At 40.7% G+C, this 24776-nt stretch overlaps 1 protein-coding gene across 2 annotated transcripts in view; it reads right to left on the bottom strand.

Annotated features, from left to right (window-relative positions):
- CADM1 (cell adhesion molecule 1) overlaps positions 1–24776 on the bottom strand; it is a 335046-nt gene that overhangs the window by 39681 nt on the left and 270589 nt on the right. For both annotated transcript variants that reach the window (XM_027082245.1, XM_027082246.1), the window contains exons 4-7: positions 19283–19420; positions 16952–17110; positions 4254–4353; positions 998–1170 (exon numbers count right to left, since the gene is read on the bottom strand). In XM_027082245.1, the coding sequence (XP_026938046.1) occupies positions 998–1170; positions 4254–4353; positions 16952–17110; positions 19283–19420 (570 nt within the window). The remainder of the gene's footprint in view (positions 1–997; positions 1171–4253; positions 4354–16951; positions 17111–19282; positions 19421–24776) is intronic.

Below are 24776 nucleotides of genomic sequence, written 5' to 3'. Positions count from 1 at the left end.
GTTATGGTGTAAATATCCCATATGTAGATTTACATGTGTATATGTGTATATTCACATACACTTACACTTGGATTATTTACCTGGCTCACATGAAGAGAGAAATGCACACACATGTTCATATATTTACAAGATACTGAAATTGTCATGCCTATGGTTACTCATTCTGTGTCATGTCAGCTCATGACTATTTTTCCTGGTGTAAAAGTAACCGAGAGAGTCAACTGGACAGAAGAGACTCAATTCGTCATCATAAGACTAGACAGGCAGTGCACTCCTCAACTAAACAGAGAATATTCACCAGACACAAAATTGACCATGAGCTATAAATGGGAAATAAGTTTAAAATGGCTGGTACAAGTAGGTGCACGATAAATATCTGTTGACTAGAAAGTGAAATTCGTGATCATATGTTTTAATAATCCTGCAAAAAGATATTAAGAAAACAGACAAATTTTTTAAAAAAGCACTTCTGTCTAAAGCAGTAGCTATAGGTGGTTAACAGAGCTACCAAGGACCTTCTATTTTTTTTCCAAGTATTTACGGGCTTGCGACATATGGAATGTAATAGCTTCATGCTGAAAGTAGGATAGTTGTGCTCATCAAAGCAGGAGAAAGGCTAGCCCAGGTTTCATCGGAAAAGACCACTGGGAATAGACTTTCTGAGCTGAAAAGCCATTAATTGGTAAGGTTGGATTTCGCAGTCATTATTCCTAACATAATCTCCATAGCGTGCGCCTGAGGACAGAGCTTTCCTACTCAGCATGACCAGAGCCTGTGATCTAGAGGGAAGCCCCCAGGATTAGAAGGGGAGAAGAAAAGTTGCTGTCCTCCTAGTGGTAGCACTGGGGTCCACCTTGGGCCAGGCTTCTTTAATTCTTGAAGGAAACAAACTGTTTTTTTTGGTTTTCAACTTGACCAAAAGCTCTAGGAGTGAATCACAAGCAGCAGCTACATAATAAATGAGTCAAACGGAAGAGGGCTTCATCTTCTCACGTACCGTATACATACAGCATATAATCCGAATGAGCTTTCCCCACTACGTTGGAAGCCTCACAGCGGTATGTACCATTATCTGTTTTGTTTAGGTTATTGATGAACAGGTTGGGCCCCGACAGTACGGCGTGTTGAGGCATTTCATCATCGACTCTCACCCAAGTTACCATCACAGGCCTGCAGAGGGAATGGGAGAGAGACAGGGTGCATTACGATTTCCCACCAAGATGTCTGCATCAAACCTCCCACCCACACAGTAAATGAGTCCCATGCAGGATGACACAATTAAAGAAGACTTATTGTAAGTTCAGAGAATGAGAGCTGTGAAGGCTTCACAAATCTGTTTGGAATATCATTTTTTTAAAAATATTATCAGGTGTTGAAAAACTTTCAACAGACCAGAAGCAGGAGTCTCATTATTTCCAATTCATCTTCAACAAATCAGCAAATAAACTAATGTGCCCTATTTTTATGCCCTGCTGTATGCTTTCACACCAATTCAGACAGGACAGAGCTCACCCATTGTTAATCATCTCATTAATTAGGGGGAAAAAAAATCAAATCCTGGGCTAGTGATACATGCATTAATCTCATGGTTACTAACACGCCGAGATAGTGGCATAGAAAGTTGTGATATTTAAGTGGATTTTGAGTTTCGCAGAAAGGAGTGGACTTTTACAGCTGAATAGTGCTTTCTTTGGCCTCTGCTGTTTGGAAAAAAATTACCTCTTCTCATTCTGGAAAGATGTAATCACTTCCTGTCCCCTTACCCCCTACCCATAACACACCCTCCGCCAACCCAAGACCCCACCGCACCTTCCGAGGCCCCAAGCCACCTTATCTATGTGTTCCTTGGCAAAATGCCTGTCTTCCCTGGCTCTCCAAGGTCCTCACACTGCTCCCCTTCCCCTGTGTGTGCACCTGCAGGTCCCCAGCTCGAGGGACAGGCTCCCAGATCAATGGCTGTGGAGTGACAGCACCTCCACGTGAACTCCTGGGGTCCTATGGTACTTGCTCATCAGAGGGGAGTTTATTTTCGTGATTTAAAGACCACATTTGTATCCATCAGGAAAAAGCAAATTTCACAAGATGCTCCAGGGCCCAAATTGCACACACACCAAGTCTTTTTCAAACTCACTGAATTTATAATCCTTCAAGGCAGCCCCTATGAAATCGAGGCCACATCTAGGGCTGGGCCTGAAAGTTGCCATTTCCCAGGCAGGGCCACAGAGATTCGAGCACAGAAGCAGCTTCCTTTCATTTTCTGCACTGCCGCTAGGAGCAGCATCAGAACCAAAGACCCGTGCTTCGTATGAACGGGCACTCAAGACAGCCGTGTCAAGTAGCACTCCGGTTTTCCAATGGGATGTGAAGTCACAGTTTTTCTTTAATGACACGTGGGTTTGTTATCACAACCCAGTAAATTATTTTAAAAGGAGCCCTGCATCTGTCCTCCTCGCAGGCAATGGCGAACGGCTCTGCCTGGCAATCAGACCTACTGTCCCGCTGCTTGAAACCATCAGTGGGGGTAAATGCTGAGAACATTCACAACATTTAACGGCAAGTTAAATTACCATTTTTACTGTATGCAATTTCTTGAGAAAATAAATAGGGGATATGCTAGAAGGGCTAGCCGTCAAGTAACCCGTGCTTTTCTCAGACAACCGTGGACCCGGGCCGATTTGAGAGGAACAAGCAAATACCCTCTCTGGCATCAATGTCCCGAAGGAAACATACAATTTACTGTCCCCGTGGCACATGCGACTGAACACAGTACCTTCTTCAGGGGAAAAAAAATATAGAAACAAAATAGAGGTTAGCAAGCCATAGACTGTAAATGTAGTTAATATGGTTGGTACTGTAAGTGGCAAGAGGCCTGAGAGAATTTATTTTTTTTGCCACTGGACCGTTTTGGAAGGAAGGCAATTTGCTACCTGGGGCCTAATTCAAACAGTTTACACAAAGAAAGAGCTGAATCTTTTGCAGTGTTCAAAGCAGAAGAAGACTGCTCTGGTAAAGCTGGAAGTACTTAAAACCAAATAACTTCGAAACACCCAAGGAAAAGCGAAGCAGAAGCAAGACCATCTCCTCCTTCCTAAAGGCCATCTTTACAACACCAAACGGTGAGGAGAGAGAGAAGCAAATCCTCGCCCCTGGAGAAGGACACACAAAATAGGGAGGGCTGACGTGGGAAGACAGCCCACTGCAGCCAGGCTCCCTCCGGCTCTCTGTTCTCTCAGAGATCAGCACTTAGCTGTCACGGGGAGAATTCTTTCTGAAGACTTGGGGGAAGCTTTGTGAAAATGCTCTGAGGTCCTTGTATGAATATGCTAGTTAGCAAAACTCTGAGAAGGGGAAAAAAATCATAGCGAGGGGACAGCAGAGGGAGCTCAATGCTGTTTTTTGTTGGGGACCAATAAAATCTGACTGCTCCCCATCACTACGTTGACTTGTTGTTCCACGTGACATGGAGTGTTTTCTCCCTCGGAAACAGTTAAAAACAATTTTCACTCTATTAGAAAGATGAAAGGATTCTTCCTCCTCCCCAACCAAAATGGAATAATAGCTAAGGTGGTACCACCATATGGCTTTTGCTTTATTAGTAGATAATACATGTAGTTTCTCTAATTCACTTTCATTAATTTAGCAGGGGCAAGTGAAGTAGCTTTTTTTAACACTTTTCGATAAAATAAGAGTGTGAGTCTTTTCCCTTATGCAGTATGTATACATATTCCTTGAGAAAAATTCCCAAACCATTCCTCACTAACAAAACGATTTCTAGTAGTCACTTTTCCTTGAGGGAAGAAGCAAAATGAAAAGTAAGGCAAATTCATTTGCCTACAGCTGGCCCTACACACAGCAGCTTAATTTAAGTCTGAAAACCATCTTTCCAACGTCTTAGTTAGACATTAACACAGAAGGTAGCAGACATATCATTAGATTGTGGGCACACTACAAATTTATTAGGATTATTTTATGTGGGTGAGAGAAAATAGTTCTGACAGTCATGTTGATGATAATAAAAGAGAATTCGCTGAGATTTCAATCTTAGCTGGCGTTTCATTTTTCTCCCAATCTTCACCCTTAAGAACCACAGATATTTATTCCCCTTTTCACTGAATATTCTTTTAGTTCCTGAAAAATCTTCCATCCTTTACAGCAGGAGACAGGTGACAGGCCAATGAGTTGTGAACGCACATCTGTGTGTTGTGACATTTACTGCTCCTGACCCTCTGCCAACCTTGGCCTTCAGAACTTACTGGGGCTTCCCGATGGCTTCACATGTTAACTCAAGCGCGTCCCCTTCCCGGGTTAGGCCTTGTAGAGGATAAGTCATCTGAATATGCACTTGAGGCTTATCTGTGTGACAACAACACAAAGTATAATGTTTAGCAAACGATATCGTCAGGCAGAACCAGACTTGCACGCTGTCACAAACCCCATACTACCAGCACTCACACGCTTCCCATCCTCATGCCTTCAGTAAAATCCTTCTAATTAGTAAGTAATCCTGGCATTTGCTCAAATTAAACTAATAACTCTAAGAAGTGAACCACAAATAGATAAGAGATTCATAAGCCAACCACGCCACATCAAACATTTCCTGTGAAATACATTTTGTTACATTTAAGTTTATCTCCAGACTCACTCAAGCTAAAGGAAATTCATTTGCCTTCATGCTGAGGTGAAGCCACAGATATCTGCGTTGCTCAGAACTGGTACATTTTATCATAGATCATATATTACTATCTGTGCTCAGAATTGATACATTTTATCATAGATCATATATTACTATGTAACAATATGTTGTGACACTGCATATTAATAAGTCTGCCACTTCTGTGCTCTTGTTTTCAAATGGGAAAGGCAAAACTTCTGAATTCCACTCCAATGTCTAAGAATAAAGAACTGGGAGGTTTTGGTGGCCCCTAATGAAACTCTAGGATGGCTCAAGGTAAACATATCAGAAGGAAGGAAACTGATGGTTACAGAGTCTACCATGGTAGGAACCGTCCTTGGTGGTGGAAAAAGCCCAGTTTTAGGGACGAGAACATTGGTACCTAGAGAATGATGTAGGTTGTCCAAGGTCATAGAGGTAGCATAATGAGAGACGGCCCCATGAAATGTACGTTTGGAGGGATTATTGATTCAAACCCACATTTCCCAATGGCAATCCGTAATTAAAGCCAAGTATACCGAGTATAGCTTCCTAATGCAGTCAGGTAGTTAGGTATTCCTAAGTGATGTATTCCTAGGCGTAAGTGAATACTTCAGTGATGTAGGTATTCTTATTTCCACTAGCTACTTAAAAACTGTGTTTGTGAGTTCGTGGGGCTGTGGGTATGAGAGAGGAACGCTAGGAGGTACAGGGAATGGGGAGGGAAGGGGGAGGGGTTGGAATTAACGTAGACACACACACAAATACATTTACAAATAAAACCTGAATGGAATTGGGAGGTTTTTTTTTTCCCCTTTGCTGAACTAATAAGCTATTAATCCCTAAATCATTTTTCTCATTTAATTTCATGACTTTGTAAATGTATATTTTTGGAAATGTACCCAAGAGGTAATAAATGTGAGAGGGCAAGACATCAGTTGGCTGAAAGGTCAGAACAATTGCCACAACTTTACTTTCTCGGACAATCACACCACCCAAACAACAGCCCCTCGGCCTTTTACAAGCAGTGGTTCGCTCATTATCATTCACCCTATGGTATCAGGGAGCAAAGAGAAATATGGCGGGGCTCAACCACCTCTCCCTGTACACAGCCAAACAAGCTGCACGAGGTCCTCTCTAGGGATGGCTGTTTTCTGGATGTATTTTTACAGTCGTGTTATTAGCACTGGATCTTTCTGTCTCTGAAAACCACGTGGCATTCAAAACCTTTTAAGAGAGGCTTCTTGTACATCGGTGGGCACTGTACACTGAATTGGTAATGCTTAGCTTCCTGAGGAGCTAAGTCACTTGCCAGTGAACATAAGTTAACTGGGACTGAAAGGTCCAGCTGACCCCTGAAAGTAACACGATTCTATTCTTAGACTTGTTGGCAAAGGCAATGTTTATGAGGAAAATGGCCTAGAGGTCTCCAGATACTGATAGCTGGGTGGGGAAGCTAATCATTAAAAAAAGGCAAAAATACTCAAAAAGGATAAACAGGATGACCTTAAATGAGCACTGGCTGCTGGGCAAGTGTCCTGGGCACCCACCTTTGAGAGCTACAGACAATACTGTAGGCTAAATACAACCATTGGGTGACATATGTGGGTCTATTATTTTTGGTGGTATAATACACTTGCACACAGGGCTAGTTGGTAAAGTTTATTAAAAAAAAACAACCCACAAGATATCAAAAAAAAAAAATGGTAGAAGGTTATGCCACTGAAAACACAGACAACAAAATACCGGCTCCCCTGCTCAGAAACAGCAGCACTTCTGGAGTTCCTGGTTAGGGAACCTCTGTCATCCTTATCCAACCATTCTGAGGAAACCTAAATTTAAAGCCCCGAATTTGGGCTGAAACGTAACATTTTCTTATAGGTTAATCTCTGATTCACAGAAGGTCTACATTTTCCATGCACTGCCAACTTCCGCCCATTATTTAAGGAGAAGCAGAAGGCTTGCTGGCCAGTGTGGAAGGCTCTTTTGTCCTCTTTTCTCCTTTGTGTAATTTACAAGCAAACAGAGAGAGTATATTTTTCAGCACAGTGCACTAAGGGTTTTTACACGCTCAGCTTCCATTAGTAATAAAGACGGTGTTGAAAATCTATCCACCCTGCCTTTTCAGTACCACTGAGTTTGTTTCAGTTAAATGCTTTTTATGTTCCTAATGGCTGTTTGCCAGTTGTCAATTACTCACATAAATTAGGAATAACAAGCTAAGGCCTTGCTATACCTGGAATTTACATTTAAAAAATCATATACTAAGCCATAGGAAATACACCTTCAATTTTGATAACGGATTTTCCCAATTTACTCTCTAGGTTTCTGGAGAAACATCTACCATCTACTTATGGGTACAGCTGCCACAGTCATCTTAATAGGTCGCTGGAAAGGTAAACGTTAATCTTGCTTGTATTATACAGAAAAATGTCCTCCTCTGTTGACATAGGCAGTATTTATAGGCATATTATTCGACCGTGGGCAGCTGAGCTATCTTGACGCCCTGCCTAGGAGCCAAATAGAGGGTCTGTGTGCCAAGATCCATCTCTGGGTGAAGGAAACTTAAAAAACAAATTCAATTCCCCCTCCTTTGCCCTGAAAGAGGAACTGGAGCCTTCCCAACAGGCGGAATAGAAACCCTGGGGCTCCACTGGCACCTCTAGAACCCAGGGCTGCTACGTTTTCCCAGGATAATCCTGACCACAATCTGACTATGTCAAAATACTGAACACTCCAGATGGCTGATTGAATAGCCCAGAAGCTCATCATTTATATTTTAATTATGTCCATAAATCAAACGTTATAACCCACCAAATCTTTTCTGAAACAGGACCAGACTCCAAGATTTATTTTTAAGTAATGAGGTAAGGCCCAGAACATTTTCTGGGTGATCATTTTACGCCTCGGTTGGTGTTGGAAGGCACAAAAGCCAGATGACACTTTCTGCCCAAGTGCAATAACTGTCTAGAAATGTACTGCAGAATGGCTTAATGTCACTATAAAATGGAACTGCTATATAAAAATAAGAAAAATAGTTAGGTCTGTGCACTCATGGAACATTACAGTTACAGAGATGGTACCACCAACAGCTAATAAATTAGGTCGAGAGATCTGAGGTTTTCATAATCCACTGTAATTTTTTAAAAACCCCGTAAAAGACGTTTAGCAAGGCTACTCCAGCAGACAAAATTCGTCCATTGGTCCAAGTCGCACAGAGGGTTAAATACCAGGAGACTTTAGGTCACACTACAGTAGCAGCCAATTAAAAAAATCATCTTAGAAAGACATTCTGATCTGATGAGACTTTCTTTAGATGGACTTTGCTCTCTCTATAAAGGGAAAATATATATATATAAAAGGAAACTCTTAAAGAGGTTAGAATGGCTTGCTGGCAGATTACAATTGATGTCATGCCAGTCTGACCTTGTACCATATTCTATGATCTTTTCAGAAGATGAAACTCAAGACTCTGGAACCTGTATTTCGCTTTCCTATGTAAATGAAAAGTCACGGTCTCCTTCGCTCTAGATTACCGCACTAACATATCAGGTCTTTAAAATTTCTTAGTTAAAAAAAGTACACCGTGGTTTCCTTTTGCCTGGGATATTATCCTCCCCATGTACCAGAGAGGAGCATTGCTGAGATAAGAGGGAAGGCGCCCTGACACCGCGGCAGGAGGAGACCTGTTAGCCCAGGGGCTCCTGACGCTTTCCCTGCCTGAGATTTTCTAAATCAGGGGACGTGGGCCTCAAACGTTCGTTCATTGATGTGCTGACTGCAAGCAGGCCCAGGAACCCAAGTGCAAATCTGTTCCTGCAGGCTCTTTGCATCCCTTACTCAGATTTCATCCAACATTCTGAAACACCTGTTAGAGTGAGACTGGATGCCTGTTGACCAAGTGTTCATTGTTTTGGGCCTACCAGGGAGAACTCAAGGGCAGTGTGGGCCCAGATGGAATCAGAATGGCTGGGTTTGGTTTGGGTCAGTGCCTGTGCATTCAGGTGGGGAAGCACTGACAGAAGGGTCTTTGACAATCATGGGGGATTACTGCAGTTTGGAGGAGCACGACAATGCCGAGATGCACCTGAGATTTGGTGAGTATTAGGGGCTGCTTGAGCTCAAAGCAGAATCAACCCCTATAACATGGCTGCCTAAGCTGTTGGGAGAGCCCAGCTTTGCTCTGAAGGAGGGCGATGTATCACGAGGTCATTGGGGCTGGTGAGAGAACACAGTCACAGCGAGCTCTCAGAGGACTTAAAAAGAACATCTTGCAAAAGGTTTGCTTCCCATTGTCATAATACATTCACGAATAATTTTCACTGCCATTTATTTTGTTTGTTTGCAAGGTGAAGGACCTCCTGCTGTTACATCTGTTGTATGAACTGGAGCACTTAAACTGCTATTCTTGAGGAGGGCTGAGCTATGATGAGTGGGATGAGTCAAACCTGGGGGGACGGATGTGGGACCGAAGAGCATGTGCCACATTACACAGTAAAATGCAGTTTCCTCTTGTTGCAACTTGTAAGTAGCTTTGTGGATATTGAAATTACTGTTTACCCAACAGAATCAAATTTTATTCTGTGATGTTGTGGCGGAGAGTAGCTTCCAGTGCCTTTGAAGTGGGGTGCACACTCACCCACACAGCACTCTTCCATATCTTTGAGAAATCTTCAGAATTAGAAAGTGAACACTGGGTGAGAAAATTCTCATAGCAAGATTTTCTGCACGAGAACGTTAGCTCTGTAACAAGAAAAGGTTTTGTTTTTTGTATCCCTGGTGCCTAGAACAGTGTCAGTGCCTGGCACATAGTAGGCGTTCAATACATATTTACCAAGTGAATGAATGAATGAGAAAGTGGGGGAACACTGGGGCATGGACTTCTAGCTCTGCGACTGGTTAAATAAAAACAAAACAAAAACAAGCAGACCATGAATCCCTCGAAGCCCTGTTATAAGATACACAAGGCCCATTAAAATTTTCAAGTGTTTATTTGAGCATCCATTTGAACAGGGCAGCCCAGACTGAAAATGCTCCAATAGGAGCTGAGGGAAAGGTTTTAATAGAAAAGACACGGAAGTAAAGCAAGTGAATGATCTGATTGGCTGGAGCTTGAGCAGTTGCCTTTTTTGGGAAACCTGGTTAGCTGTTTGTGATTGGCTGGGCCTAAGTTTCATTGCCTTGGAGTGCATTGGCTTTGGTTTAGGTTTTGGTTTGCCTACATAAGCTACCAAGGTATCAGAGTCACCTTATTAGATTGGTCTAATGGCCTCCTTGTTTAATCACTTTAACAGCCCTCATTGCAAAATACAATTCTATTTCTCTTTTAGAAGGTTAATCCAGCTCCCAAAATGTGAGGTTCAACCCGCGTGTCTGAGTTACGTACTTCCACTTCACTACACATTTATTTAGCATTTTGGGTATATTTCAAGGTGGTATCTCAAATGAAATCATAAAGAATGTTGTTGAACCATTCTTTTTATTTATTTTTTGTTAACCACCTTAAGTATAGGAAGTTTTATTTGTTTGTTCAACATTTTTAAAAACATGCTTTTTTAAATTGAAGTATAGTTAATTTACAATGTTGTGTTGGTTTCGAGTGTACAGCAAAGGGATTCAGGTTTACATATATATATATATATATATATATATATATGTATATTCTTTTTCAGATTCTTTTCCATTATAGGTTATCATCAATACAAGATATTGAGTATAGTTCCCTGTGCTATACAGTAGGTCCTTGTTGGTTACCTATTTTACATATAGTACTGGGTATATGTTAATCCCAAACTCCTGATTCATCCCCCACTCCCCCCAGCGATCCCCTTTGGAACATTCTTTTTAGATTTTGAGATGTTAGCTTTACAACCATTGAACCTTCCACAGAATCAAAATCTGACCTTGAGTTAAAAACCATTAAGAGAGCACATTAGAAGACTAGTTTCACTACATAGTATTCAATGTCCACAGCCACAGAGACACATCTTTTCCAAATACATTAGGTCAGACAGTGAGATGTGGGAAGACAGATGTGGGAAGAGGCCTCTTTCTACAGGGTGTGGCTTCAGAAGGGCAGGGATGATGGCAAAGTCTTTCTTCCCTAAGAGTCATGTCATTCAAGTCTTGTTCACAATGGAGTTGGCCCAATATTTACTCTTTGTTTTTTGAGTACTAGTGACTCAGCCTCCTGCCCCCTTTGGCACTGCAGAATGCCTCACTAACACTCTATAGAGTTAATGGCATCAGGAACTTGGACCCGCTTCTACTGTGTGTTAACACAAAAAATGATAGGTTAAAACATTAGTTTGAATCAGGGGGGTCTCCATGCCTTGATTATTTTTCAGGAGGAATAATAAATACTGAAATAACTTCCCTGGAACTCAATTCATTGCTTTAAAAAAATAAAAGAAAGGAAGAGTGGGAGGAAGAGCATATTCTGTTAAAAAAAAAGAGACCGGAGGGGCTTCCCTGGTGGCGCAGTGGTTGAGAGTCCCCCTGCTGATGCAAGGGACCCGGGTTCGTGCCCCGGTCCAGGAAGATCCCACATGCCGCGGAGCGGCTGGGCCCGTGAGCCATGGCCGCTGAGCCTGCGCGTCCAGAGCCTGTGCTCCGCAATGGGAGAGGCCACAGCAGTGAGAGGCCCGAGTACCGCAAAAAAAAAAAAAAAAGAGAGAGAGAGAGAGAGACCGGAGATCAGAGAGAAACAGGCCAAATATGAAAACGCCAGCTATTACGCTTTGAAGAATATAACCTGGGAATAGAATTGATGGGGGAGAGGATGGGATGTGGGAGCTGCCGTGGTAAACTGTGTCTTATCCTCCACTCCAAACAGGAAAGATTTTCCCATTTCCAGGTTTTTTCTCCCTCCTTCACTGCAGGACACTATCGATACCAGAGAAACATTTATTTTGGCACAAGGAACAGGTTTTGATCATCTCCCTCAATGCCCAATTTTCCCCCAATTGAGGGAATGAAAGAAGAAAAATCTAGCCTTCTGTGGACCCTCAATGAACAGGAATATGGATTTACAAAATATCTGGCTACACTGAGTCAATAAAACTCATTTGGAAAATGATGTCCACGAACACAATTAACTGGCAGATGATAATCCGAGCAGGGAAGGTGTTCAAACATCCATTTTTTGAGTCTTTGGTTTCATTCTCCCTTTCAAAACATATCTCTTAAATTTCTTTTTCAGATATGCACACACACACAAAACCCTCAGTAGATGAGGATTTTTGCAAAACATTTTAAAGAGCAAGGCTACGATGGGGGAAAGCAAAAGACACACAGCAGTAATTCCAGAGCTTCGGATACACCTCGGTCCAGAGTAAGGCTTCCCCCCTTGCACAGCAATCTGAATTCCATACTGAGGGTCACACCTTTTCTTTGAATTCCCAGCTTATGTCGCTATGTGTTTCCACCTTGATGCTATTTAGACAGTTTTCTTTTAACGTGCAGACAGTGAACTGTTCTCCTTTAAACAGGCTTTTATTTGACAAGAGTACGTTCGCTCAGATCTGAAGCTCCACTAACCGTGCTACAATTCTACCACATTCTGCTATAATCAACCCTGTTGTAAATTTGAGCAACGCTATATACACAGACATTGGAAAGAAAAAACTGCACAGAAAGAGTTTAGGGTCATATAGCTCAGAACATTAAAAAGCAAAACTGTTCTCTGCCTAACATCTAAGGAAAGAGAGCTTTGAATTCCAGCTCGCGAGCACAATTACTTTCTGTTTTAAACATTTAACTGCGTGCTGCCGTATCCTTGCTGAGTCTTAGAATGAAAGCTAGAAAACTAAGAGCCCTACTGTATGTTCTTCCTTCCCAGCAACGGTCCTATGAGAAAACCTTATTAATGAGCTTGCAAACGAGCACCCAACAGGGAAATGCCACAAACAAGAGCAGCCAATGCCCCGGAAAATCAAATAACCGAACACTTGGCTGATTGTGGTGCCTTTCATATTTTTAATAAAAAGAAGGGAGGGGCGACTTTAATTCACTAATTCTGAGAGGTGAACACCTTGCTGAACAAAACAACTCACTTATTTATGTTCAGAAATTTCCAGATGATAAATTACATGGACGTTAATCACTTCAATGCATACTACACAATTAATATCTGTACTCACCAAAAACTTAAGGATTATTTAAAGCATGACAGCATACACATCTGGCTGATTTTTCACATAATTGGGCACCACAATTTCTCCTGGTACCATATACAAGTGGCTTAACAAACAAACACTGCAAAATTCTGTGTTCAATTAATTGGGACTTAAACCCACACGACAAAAGGGATTCCAAGTTGGAGCGCAAGCCTTGTCTTCTAGACAATATGGTGGCTCTCCATGTCAAGGGGAGTGTGCAACCCTTCCCTTCATTTTATCCCTCCTCCTTGCTCCTGTCATTTTTAAAGTAAGATATTTAGTGGCATACAATGTAGGTTTTCATTTCCTTTTTAAAAAATAGTATTTTCTAAAAGGACATAATTTATACAGCATTCAAATCCATTATCTGTCATTTTACTCTGTTCTTATCCTGATTAATATCCATCCATCTTAGATGAGGTAGAGAGAGGTTTCCAAAAATCTTCATGTAGCAAAATGGGCCAAGGTCGAACTGAGTATACTTAACACCAATCCTATCAGGTTAGATTTGCCTCGAAGGTAGTCTCATTTCCCCAGAGTAGAGTAATTCTTAATCTGAGGTCCATGGACCAGCTCAGGATGTCCTGGTGATAAACTAATGTTTATCACTCATAGTATAAGAAATCTTTTTAGGTGGCAAAGGAAAGGACATTAAAAAATAATAGTTGTGCATTTATTTTAAAGTTTACTAGATAGAATATACATAGCAAATAAAACTCATAATTTTACAGGTGTTTTTACACAGGTCTTGGTTAGGTTAAAGCAATAAAATGACTTAAAAATTCTAAATATGATACGAACACAGATGACCCGTGGATTTGGTAAAACTTGTGAAAGTGGCCCTTGAATACCTCAAATTAGGAAAACTGTAAATACACCCCTTATACTGGAAGTAAAATGTGGTGAATGTCATCATTTCCAGCTCTATAGCTGTCAAAGGATTTTAAAGGGGTCAACGATCCCCAAAAGTTTAAGAACTGCTGAGTCCAGAGTTTGGGTCGATTAAAAAATAATGGTCTAATGTTACTCCTCAAAGAGTATCCAAAATAATTCACCATCCATGCACACTGGCTACTGAATCTCAGGCATTCAAGTATCTCTTCTTTTTACATGGCCATCAAGAATGTATATATGTGTATAACTGAGTCACTCTGCTGGACAGCAGAGACTGGCACAACACTGTAAATCAACTATACTTCAAAAAAAAAAAAGAGAGAGACATGGTGTGGCTTGTCTGCAGAGAGGGGCCTCCTATGGGGGGAATGGAGCTGAACCCCCAACACCACTGGCCAAGGTCTGAGAAAGTTCTAGTGCCCAAAGACTGAGTGCCTTGAGCACCTGAGGCACGAGGCTTTTTCTTGTCCATAGCTGCTGGTGTTCAAGAAGAGTAAAGCTGGTAGGTGATGAAGTAGAGAATTCCAATGTGTCTGAAGATGCTACGTAAGGAATTCCTGGCTGACTCCGCAAATTTTTCAGTAGTGCTCTAGAGAGAGGGAGGGTAGTGACCTGTCAGGTGACTTTCTTGAGCATGAAGCATCGTATTAAGATGCCATATGGGACTCTAAACTCCATTCAGATTAACACATTGCTTTGAAATCCTTAACCTTCTTTTATGCAAAAAGACATTTTTCCTATATACATTCCAAGAAATGGAATATCAAAGGATAAAATGTTTGTGTGGCTTACGCTGGGTAAAAGAACAGAGTCTCCCATAAAAAGGTGCCATGTTAAAGTTAAAAATGACCCAGGGATGTGTCTCCAATTTGGGGAAGGCATTAAAGTCACCTTCCTGCAGTTAAGGGCCAGCAGTACTTTGTAAGACTGAAGTCAAATGGATTCAGAAACGCAGCTTTAGTCCTTTTCTTAGAAGGACAAATCTCACTTGAATCTTCAAAAGAAAAGGCTTTATAAAGATCATTGGCAAGTCTTCCAAGGGGTAGGAGGTGTAGTGCTTGAAATATTTTGCATTTGGGAATGAGTGTAATTTTGTAGGTGGGTGGGGCTATATTCTATTTAGAAGATACTCTGGGAAACTAAGAGTTTAGGGGTGGGAACTGGGTGAACAGCTACTCAGGTCTCACAAAGGAGCTAATGTATTATTAAAGCTAATGGGCCCCTACAAGGAAAGTTAATGGATATTAAGTTTGCTTAAATGAATTACACATTAACAAAGTCACAAGAAATCTACTATCTGCCAATTTAGATAATATCTGATCTTTTCTGTTTTCCCATTATAGGGACATTACACCACAATAGTTTTAGTGATATGAAAATTATAAGCATGATGCCCATAATGAAGCTACATAATGAAGTAGATGAAATGAATTAACAAGAAAAACTGGCATTACGTAATGTTAAATTGAGCCAAGCTCACGAAGTGGAATGGGATGGCTTTGTAGAAGCAACTTTTTATAACTTTCTCCATCCCCTGTTTTGCTCAGGCAACCTAAGCAGGTGATACAAATCATAGGGGGATTCATGGTGCCCACCCCTGCCACCACCAAATACATAGCTAATTCCCAACCTCTGAAACCTGTGACTGTGGCCTTATTTGGAAAAGGATTCTTTGCAGATGTAATTAAGTTAAGGATATTGAATTGAGACCATTCTGGTTTACCCGGGTGGGCCCTAAGTCCAATGACAAGTGTCCTTATAAGAGACACACAGAGAAGAGAAGAAGGCCGGGTCAAGATGGAGACAGAGAGTGGAGTGATGTGGCCACAAGCCAAGGAACACCTGGAGCCACCAGAAGCCAGAAAAGGCAAGGAAGGATCCTCTCCCTAGAGCCTTTGGAGGGAATTTGGCCCTGCCGACACCTTGATTTCAGACTTCTGTCCCCTAGAACTGTGAGAGAATAAATGTCTGTTGTTTATTAAGCCATTAAATTTGTGGTAATCTGCTATGGCAGCCCTAGAAAATTAATAGAATAATTCATAGAGAGTAATGCTTTTCCTTTATCTGATGCCCAATCATTGACATCCAAACAAACTCTAGTAACATTTTCACTAGGCACACCCAAAGGCCACCTGGAATTTTGCAGAGGCCAAGTTACAGAAGTCTTTTGATAAAAAGTGAGAAGCTGGCTACTCAGCCACAACTTTGGTGCAAGGATAATTTTGTGCAGAAAACAGACATTTTTTCCACAAGCAGGAGAGCCCAGAGGAGAAGATGAGGAGAGCATCTTTAGTCCATAGGGCACAGTGAGGAGAAACCTCACTCACCACGATCCAGCTTTTACTGATGAAGCCATCAAGACCACGGCACGCATCCCAAAGAGTTCCACTTTTAAACTCATCGCTATAATTTAAGCTAAAATAGAAGAGAACTTGCAATCTAAAACAAGATGCTGATGTTCAGTGGGAATAAAATCCCTTCTATAAAAAAATTCAGCACTTATGATGGGGTTAATAAAGCTGGGGGCGGGGGGCGGCTGGAATTACCCTAGATTTTGAAGTTGGCATAGAAATGATTACAGTCAATATTCACAAAATTTAATTAATTAAGTCATGCACTAGAGCAGATGGAATCATTTTCAAGTTTTACATTTGGGTTAAATGTAGTATTTTCAAAATCCTCATTGGCACTCTATAATATGGCAGTGTTTCAGTAGAATAATCCTTTGATTATTTTTCTACCAAGACAACAAGATGAAAATTCTACCTAAACTATATAAAAACATATGTATTCAATAAGTGGCTTCTGAAGTGTTTTTAAAGAACTGCTACTCTATACCCTCAGGATAAAATACTTGGGTAATGCTATGGTTTGAGTGTTTGTGTCCCCCCCACCCTGCAAAAACTTATACGTTGAAATGCTGATCCCCAATGTGATGGCGTTAGGAGGTGGGGCCTTTGGAAGGTGATTAGGTCAGGAGGTTCGTGAAACCCTCATGACTGGGATTAGTGCCCTTATAAAAGAGGCTGCAAAGCGATCTCTAGCCCCTTCCACCATGTAAGGACACCGTGAGAAGGCGCCAGCCATGAACCGGGAAGAGGGACCTCACTGGAACCTGACCATGCTGGTACCCTGACCTTGGACTTCCCAGCCTCCAGAACCGTGAGCAGTAGATATCTGTTGTTTATAAGCCACCAGCCTGTAGTAGTCTGCACAGCAGCCAGAAAGGACTAAGACAGGTACTCACACTGTACTTCTAGATACCGCTGGGTCTGCAAGTTTCCAGTGACGGCAGGGTGCTCCACCTGACAGATCACCGGGACCCCGTCATCCTCCTTGTGCACCTTCAGCATCAGCTGACTGGTCACGGTGTACATGTCTGACCACTCCTCCACCTCCGATTTGCCTGGGGGGACATACCAAGAAACCAGAGCTGAGTGAGTCTCACTCTTTTCTTAAATATCCTCCCCTCCCTCCCTCTGCCCCAACATTACTATTTTAATAAACATAATGGAAGTCACTCCAGGTAAGGGTAATCTGGGGGTAGATAACTGATAAAAGGATAATTTCCTACTTTTCAGCCTTGCAGGATAGTATTTAAGATAATCAACTCTACATACTATTTACTATTTTTATTTAAATATATGTTTCTTCTGTCTTAAATTTTCCCACAAAAAAGCAGCTGAAAGTTGACCCATTTTGACATTTGACTGCTCAAGGCCCTAGAGAGGAAGAAAAGAGAAGTGCTTTTTCCCCCTACAACCATCTGAACTTAACACATCTACCAGGCTGTAATGCCGTTTAAAAATTCCAGGACGTCATCCAAATCCCTTAAGTAATTTCAATCAGGAGTAAAGATATAAACAACCCCCTTTGCCCACCCCCATCGGCAATTAACAGGGAAAGCAACGACAATTAAATGAAATTGTAATTGAAATGTTTAAACTCTGAGACTTTTGGAAGAACACAAAAAAGTGCAGTGGCAGTGGGTAGAGCAAAGTAAGATATAGGCTTCAGGCCAGAAGGGAGCCACGTCCAAGAACACCCAGAAAAGGGGGGGAGGAGGCTTCCGGATGGGATGAATAGGCCAAGGAGGCCCCTTTCCTGAACTCAGCACTCCCTGGGACATGACGCACCATTAACTTTCTTTTAATGTTTTGTACTTATTGGTACACATTTAATGGCTCAATTCACTTAGACAGAAAAGCAGAGGGGAAATGAGAAATTCCTTCCTTCCAAAGCCATACCTAGGAAATAGGAGATTAAAACAGAGCAAGCTTTTTGAAACTTAAGCCATTATATATAGATTTTTCTGTTTCTAGATATAGATTTTTATATCCTCTTTCTAAAAGGACTTTCTTTTCTTCCTGGAACTATTTATTTATTTAACAAGCACATACAGAGCACTTACCTTGGCCCAGACACTAGCCCCATGCTTTACAAATATTCACTCATTTCATCTTCATAAGAATCACACAAGGTATGTAAATATTAACATCCCCATTTTAGAGGAAATTGAGGCACACAGCAAGCATTTCTGTCAAATGATCAGAGGAGTTCAGGCCCTGAGTCCTCTGTCCTGGGTACTACTTGCAAGGCAACCTTTTGCAAAGAAAGGAATCGCAATGCAGACATGCATGAGGAACTTAGGATAACTGGCAAAAAGAGAGTCAAAAATAGGGGCTAGGCTGTATCCTTCAGCCGATGCAGCGGCTAAGAGGGCAGATGTCCGAGGATCCAGGAATCAAATCTGGATGGCCCGGTACTGAGGGAGAGACAATAGGAGCAGGGTTTAAAAAGCTGCCTGTGCTGCCAGCACAAAGTCAGAAACGTTGCAGAAGAATAGGCTGCTGACATGGGCAACTGAATCACAGATTTCTCAAGAAGGGTGGTGCCTGCAAGTTCGCTATGAAGATAGATTCTCAGCTGCTTAGCACAAGCACCCTTGCAGGAAAGCCCATTGTCAAAACAACCAATAGTCCAATAGAGGTTAGAATGACTTGGTATTCACCATGGCCAAGACTGCTATACATTTTTTTTCAAGGTGTAACACAAGAATCTGGGGTCCTGACCCACCCTGGGTCACAGGGTAAAAGCAAGGAGAACTAAGGGTACAGACATGGCCAGCCTGAGCTCAGGGGATACCTCAGTGATTCTAACTGGTCTAGCGAGTTCTAGTTTACAGGTCTGGTTCTCTCTGAGCCTCTGAGTAAACATCTGGCAGCACATATCACCATGAACCCTCAAACGACAGAATGAGGATATGAATTAGAACAGTAAAATGCCGTTACACTTTGGGCTCAGACACACTTACTAACTGATTGCAAACCATATGTTAGGTTGGCCAAAAAGATCGTTCGGTTAAGAAGTACATTGTTTGATAAAGTTCTTGGTGAAAATGAAAAATGTGTCTTTCATTTTTGCTTATAACAGAACGGACTTTTTGGCCAACCCAATATAAATGAGCATTTTTGTTCAGGGGTGTGTTTTGCATTTGTCTTTAACGTCCACAAAGATGTACTCCTGCTGGGATCAAGTGTGGACTGGCTTCCTCAGTACCAGGCAATTCGCATCTTACCTTTGAGCTCCTTGTTCCCTTTGAACCACCTGATGGTCGTGGCTGGTTTGCTGGCCATGGCAGTGCAGTTGACTTCAATCTCCTCACCTTCCACCGCAGTGTCTTTCTGGATATCGATCATCAGATTACGTGGTGGGACTACAAATTAAACATGTGTGCTTTTTAAACACAGAATCTATTTCTGGGTATATTCTTCTATTCATTAGAAACTAGGACCATTGCTCTCAAAAACAGGAGATAACAATAGACATTCCTGATGGGAATTTAAAACAAACTGCCACTGGAGGAAACAGAAGAAAGACAAAGTCATTATCAAATAAAGCGAGTTACGTAAAATCCCTTACTTCAGAATTCGTCCTAAAGTTATCTGATAAAATGACCAGTCTTCCACTCCTAAGTTATCAGTGACCAAGTTATAAAAATATAGATACTAGATTTGCTATCAATCGGTCATTAGAAAATTGACCAGAAAGCAGATATAAAGCAGATATAAAGCAGATATAAAGCAGATATAAAGCAGATATAAAAGCAAGAGGAGTAAACAGTATTGTTTACAGTAAACAGTATATCCTCCTTACCTGGAAGTCTCTGAGAGGAATATTTGTCCTTAAACTCAACCCTTGGATTTCAATCTTCATATGAAAGATTCCAAAGTCAACCAGCAAAGATCAAAAACATGGAGTCCCGTAAAAGAATCACTCCCCATAAACATACACAGAAAAACTGTGCCTCAGAGCCACTTCCATTCAATTCAAATTATTTATAGAGATCTAGAATATGATCTTGACCTCTGATGGATGGCGTAGTAATAAGATCCTTTAGCTATGAAGATGTAGTAATGTAGCAAATGCCAGTTAATTTGTAATGATTTTCTATTTCTAGATTTTCTGAAATCTAAAGCTGCAAATTTTAGAAACCAAAGGTGGAAAAGACGATTGAGTGTAGGTTAGATTTCTACCTCAGAATTAAAACCACTCTTGTCTAAGCATATTAAACATATATGTAATAAAATGATTAGAATAAAATATTTGGGGGCTAAAATGCTGAATATCAAATAAAGAGTAATGACAGTGGTTGATAAAGAAAGCATGTTATCTTTTCGGAAACTGAGTTGACAATGAAACCATATAAGTGCAACCTTATGTCAAGACTGAGCTTCTTGAAATAAAAATCAATAAGAATACTGAATTCAGCAGACTGAATCTAAAAATATATGTCCTGACCACCATGAATAAGCAAAGATGGTTCTAAGACTTATGATTAATAAGTTTCTCAACTCAGAAGAGAAACAAGAAATTAAATATGTATAAACATGCCATCCTGATGATCAAGTTGAATAATAAATCTCTGATACTGCTTCAATAAATTATGGGATTAAACCATGTATTTGAGATTTCCAACTGTTCTAGTCCAATGTGAAAATTCTACCCACAGGAAGACTTTTACACTGAATTGAAGCAGTTCAAAATTTCTATAGAGAATTATGGAAAAGGAAAAGGAAAATGATTTGTTGTATATGTTTCTCAGCAAGATAGTTGGTAGGGGGAGTGTAACTATTGGAGCAAAATCACGTCTCTTCTTTGTTCCCTGTATCACAGGAAACTAACACAGTTGCTCAACTGGACGTGTTGCTAAAGTGATGTGGCCCCAATGAGTAGTTAAGTATGGCAAAGAACTACCCTAGTTTACATTTTAAGAAAAAAATAAGCATAAAGAGAGATAGTCTAACATCCAATTTGGAGTTGCACATCTGCCAACATTTTAAGAGACAGAAAGGCAGGTATAAAAGTAAATGGGATGATTTGGCTAGCTATTTCCTCAACGCAGTTTATCCTTCCTAGATGACAATCAGGTAGGTTAAAGATTTTCATTACACGTACCTAGATAGCTGATATGGGGTACACAGAGAGACTAGATGTTTACGCCCAACAAATACTACTAAATTCTGTGTGCCGTATAATAGGAATATTGAAAAAAATGCTTTTGTTAGAGCAAATGTCAGAGGAAAAGACTGTCCAAGCCTAAAGAAAATAAGATCTTGGTGAGCTATGGGGAACAGAAGAAGAGGCTTAGATAAAAAGGGAATAACTAAGGAGTAAAAGAGCTAGGAATGTCCTCCCAACAAATGTAGGGCTGAAAGTCAAACAGTATTAATTCTTTTCAAGGTCCAGGCAGAAATAAAAATGGAGTGATGAAAATAATTTCTGATATTGACACGTGCAATGATTTTCAATGAGAAATGTAATTGAGTAATGTAATTGATGGGATACTACTCAATTTAAGCAAACTTAAATTGAGACGGGATACTCACAGTAGGGTTCTCTTCGGATGAGAAAAAGAGGGCAAATAGCTAAAGGTAATGTGTAATACACAGAGCTCTCTTCCTTGGAAAATACTACAGGATGGGATAGATCAGATTTCAGTATGCATGGATAACTTTGGGAAAGACACTTTGATGGTCATTCTGTGGTAACCTGGGAGTCTTCCTGATGGGAATAGATCCAGGAGCTGTTAAAAGGTTCCAGCAAATATCAATTGTCAGGTCTTGATGGCATTAAGGTTCAAACATAGTCTTTGTCAGATATTAGTTTTCTGTGTGTTCCTGGGTATCTTTCCTTCATCCTCTCCTTTCTCGTGTTGAGTCTGAAGATACTGGAGAGCTCTCTCTCCTCCTCACAGGCTTCTTCTAACCTCCACTAGCAATTCACCTTCAGTGGTACTTCTTAGTAGAGGAAGTACTTAATTCTCTCCATCAGATGGAGAAGGTCATAAGGATGATGGCGTGCTCTTGTCACATTATCAATAATGTCTGCTATTTCAAAGTAAGGAAATGGTGGGGCTTCCCTGGTGGCACAGTGGTTGAGAGTCCGCCTGTTGATGAGGGGGACACGGGTTCATGCCCCGGTCCGGGAGGACCCCACATGCCGCGGAGTGGCTGGGCCTGTGAGCCATGGCCAGTGAGCCTGCGCGTCCAGAGCCTGTGTTCCACAACGGGAGAGGCCACAACAGTGAGAGGCCCGCGTACCGCAAAAAAAAAAAAAAAAAAAGTAAGGAAATGGCAAGTGGTACGTATAAATTAGGCCAGAGGAAAATTTACCAATGTCTCTTAGATTTTGTTTGGGGGTTGAGAGTGTGAATGGCAGCAAATAGGTCCTTATCTAGATTACCTGTTGCTTGGTTTTATCCATGTTAATACCTCCTCTACTGCAGCAGATATAATCTACACTTCCCTAATCCTTCCCAGTGATTCCTGTACTAATGCTAGCTCCTCCTGGAGAGCTGACATCACCTGTAACTTGACAGCCAAGGTAGACATGTGGAAAACTTCAAAAGTGGTGGAAAATATGACCAGTGTAGAAAAATAAAGGACTTGTTTATTGTTGAGAAGAACATCCTGAGAAATGGCTGAATGACTTTTTCCAAGTCCATAAACAGTTTTCTCAAGACTGTGACCAGTATTACTGATCTTTACGAAGTTTAGAAGAAGAAAGAGTCAAATGTAGTAGGAGCTGTTTGGTTTACAAATATAAAATAAAATGTGAGTCATAATGGTTCACTGATATCAGTTATAAAGTTAACTTCTCTCAGATTTTTTTTTAAAGCAAGAAAGCTTTAGAAAATATAAATGAAGTGATTTAAGTCTATCTTTCTGAAAAAAGCGGGGGGGGGTAGGACAAGAAAATCTTAAAGTTTATTTTGGTCTACTCATTCTCCTGTTTTTCCCTTTAACTTCATAATGTCTACTCAAATACGAAAGCAGTTAGTAAGGTATCAAAATCCATTTATAAGAAAAAAATGAATTAGAACTGCTACTAACCAGAGAATACACTTATACATGGTCCACTAAACAGACATATTTAGTGAAAACTGCCTGCAGCCATTAATGAAAACAACCAAAGACATATCTAAGGAGGTGCATAGAGATGGAAACTTGAATAAAAGTCACGTAGAGGGAAATACTAGAAAATAGCAAAGAAATGTTGACGTTCTTCTTAGCTAACTTCACATCTATAAGTGCTAATTATAAACATTACGCCTACAACATTAAAAAAAATCAGCAATATCAAGATGAGTCACATTAATTACAACAAAAGAGGAGACTTAAAGCTGATCAGTATGTGGACTCTCACTCTAAGACCCTTTAAAATAATTAGGTTCTCCTGCTCCTGGAATCTTGAGTGAAAACTAATCTTAGAAGGACAGGACTGTAACAATATTAGCTACTATTATCAGTAACTATACTAACGTTAAAGCAGCATATTCTCTCTCTCACTCATCTCCTTCCATGAACAGTAGTAGGATCTGGAGAAAGAAACAAACTCATCACAAGTGGGAGAAGTGAATGAATATCCTAAAAGGCATCCAAATGCATGCAAAATATCACAGGGGAGTTTTCAGTTTTTACATGGATAAGATAATAAACAGAATAGTAACTAACAAATACCCATCTCTATGTCTTATAATTATGCTGAAATTTTTGCTGAATGCTTCAAACAACTAATAAAGATGCATGCACTAAAATGAGCATCTTCATCCGATCAGGAAGTTTGACAGCTGTGTAAGTACATATGGGGTCCTTTTCAGAGAACCACAGATAGAAACGAAGATGATGCTAATAGATCATTCTTCATTCATTATGATACCTGAAAACTCTAAACCTTAGGAGGAAGCTTTGAATATATGAGTATCAGTGGAAACTGTCAGATTTTGGAATATGAAAGACTCAAGTGCCGATGACAATAATTTGACTCCGTCAAGGAATCCTAGAATAAATTCAGTGGAAGGAATATTAAATGAATGCATAATATCTGCAAAAAGAGCATTTACCAGCATTACTTTCAAGTATATTTAAGTTAATGTTTCTATACAATACAAGCAAGGAACCTATTATTTCTAGAATAATCAGACCTCCAAAAGGATTACAGGCATAATGCTTCTCAAAAGCCTAGTGCTGGGTGTATTCCTTCCAACTGGCCCAGTCTAGCGAGTCTGAGAACAAATGTACCAAACACTGAAAACTGACAGGCAGTAACTGCTTGTCAAAGACCAGATACACTCCTGCAAACAAAAGATGTGCACCTTCAGGGAGAAAATCTTGAAACAGCAGCCTTCAGGATTTTGTTGAAAACAACCTAGACTAGAAGACCCAGAGGTTCTGAGGCAGAAGAGTAAGGTCTGTTTCGAAGTCTAAGATTCTTGATTCTCACCATGTGCTTTGTAAGCTGGGCAAGACGACTAACCTCTATTATTATCATCTCTTTCTTTGAAATAAAGACATCCATACTTAAAGGTATCTGTAGCGAAACATTCTGAAAATGCAAAATGCCGTTAAGTATATTCCATCTAATTGCCGTCACTTTTGTGGACACACCATAAACAATGGTGGGTCAATGGGAAGATGGCCTATTTGAAGTTTATGCAGCTGATGACTTACTCCAACAAGCAAACAGTGTTTCAAAGACCTCTCCAGAAAACTTTCGGTACATCTGCCAAA

Source organism: Aethalodelphis obliquidens, unplaced genomic scaffold (assembly GCF_003676395.1).
Source record: "Aethalodelphis obliquidens isolate GAN/ISIS:26980383/991018 unplaced genomic scaffold, ASM367639v1 scaffold46, whole genome shotgun sequence".
Lineage (NCBI taxonomy): Eukaryota > Metazoa > Chordata > Mammalia > Artiodactyla > Delphinidae > Aethalodelphis > Aethalodelphis obliquidens.
Note: the sequence above shows the minus strand (reverse complement) of the source record. Positions and strands in the feature narration are given on the sequence as shown.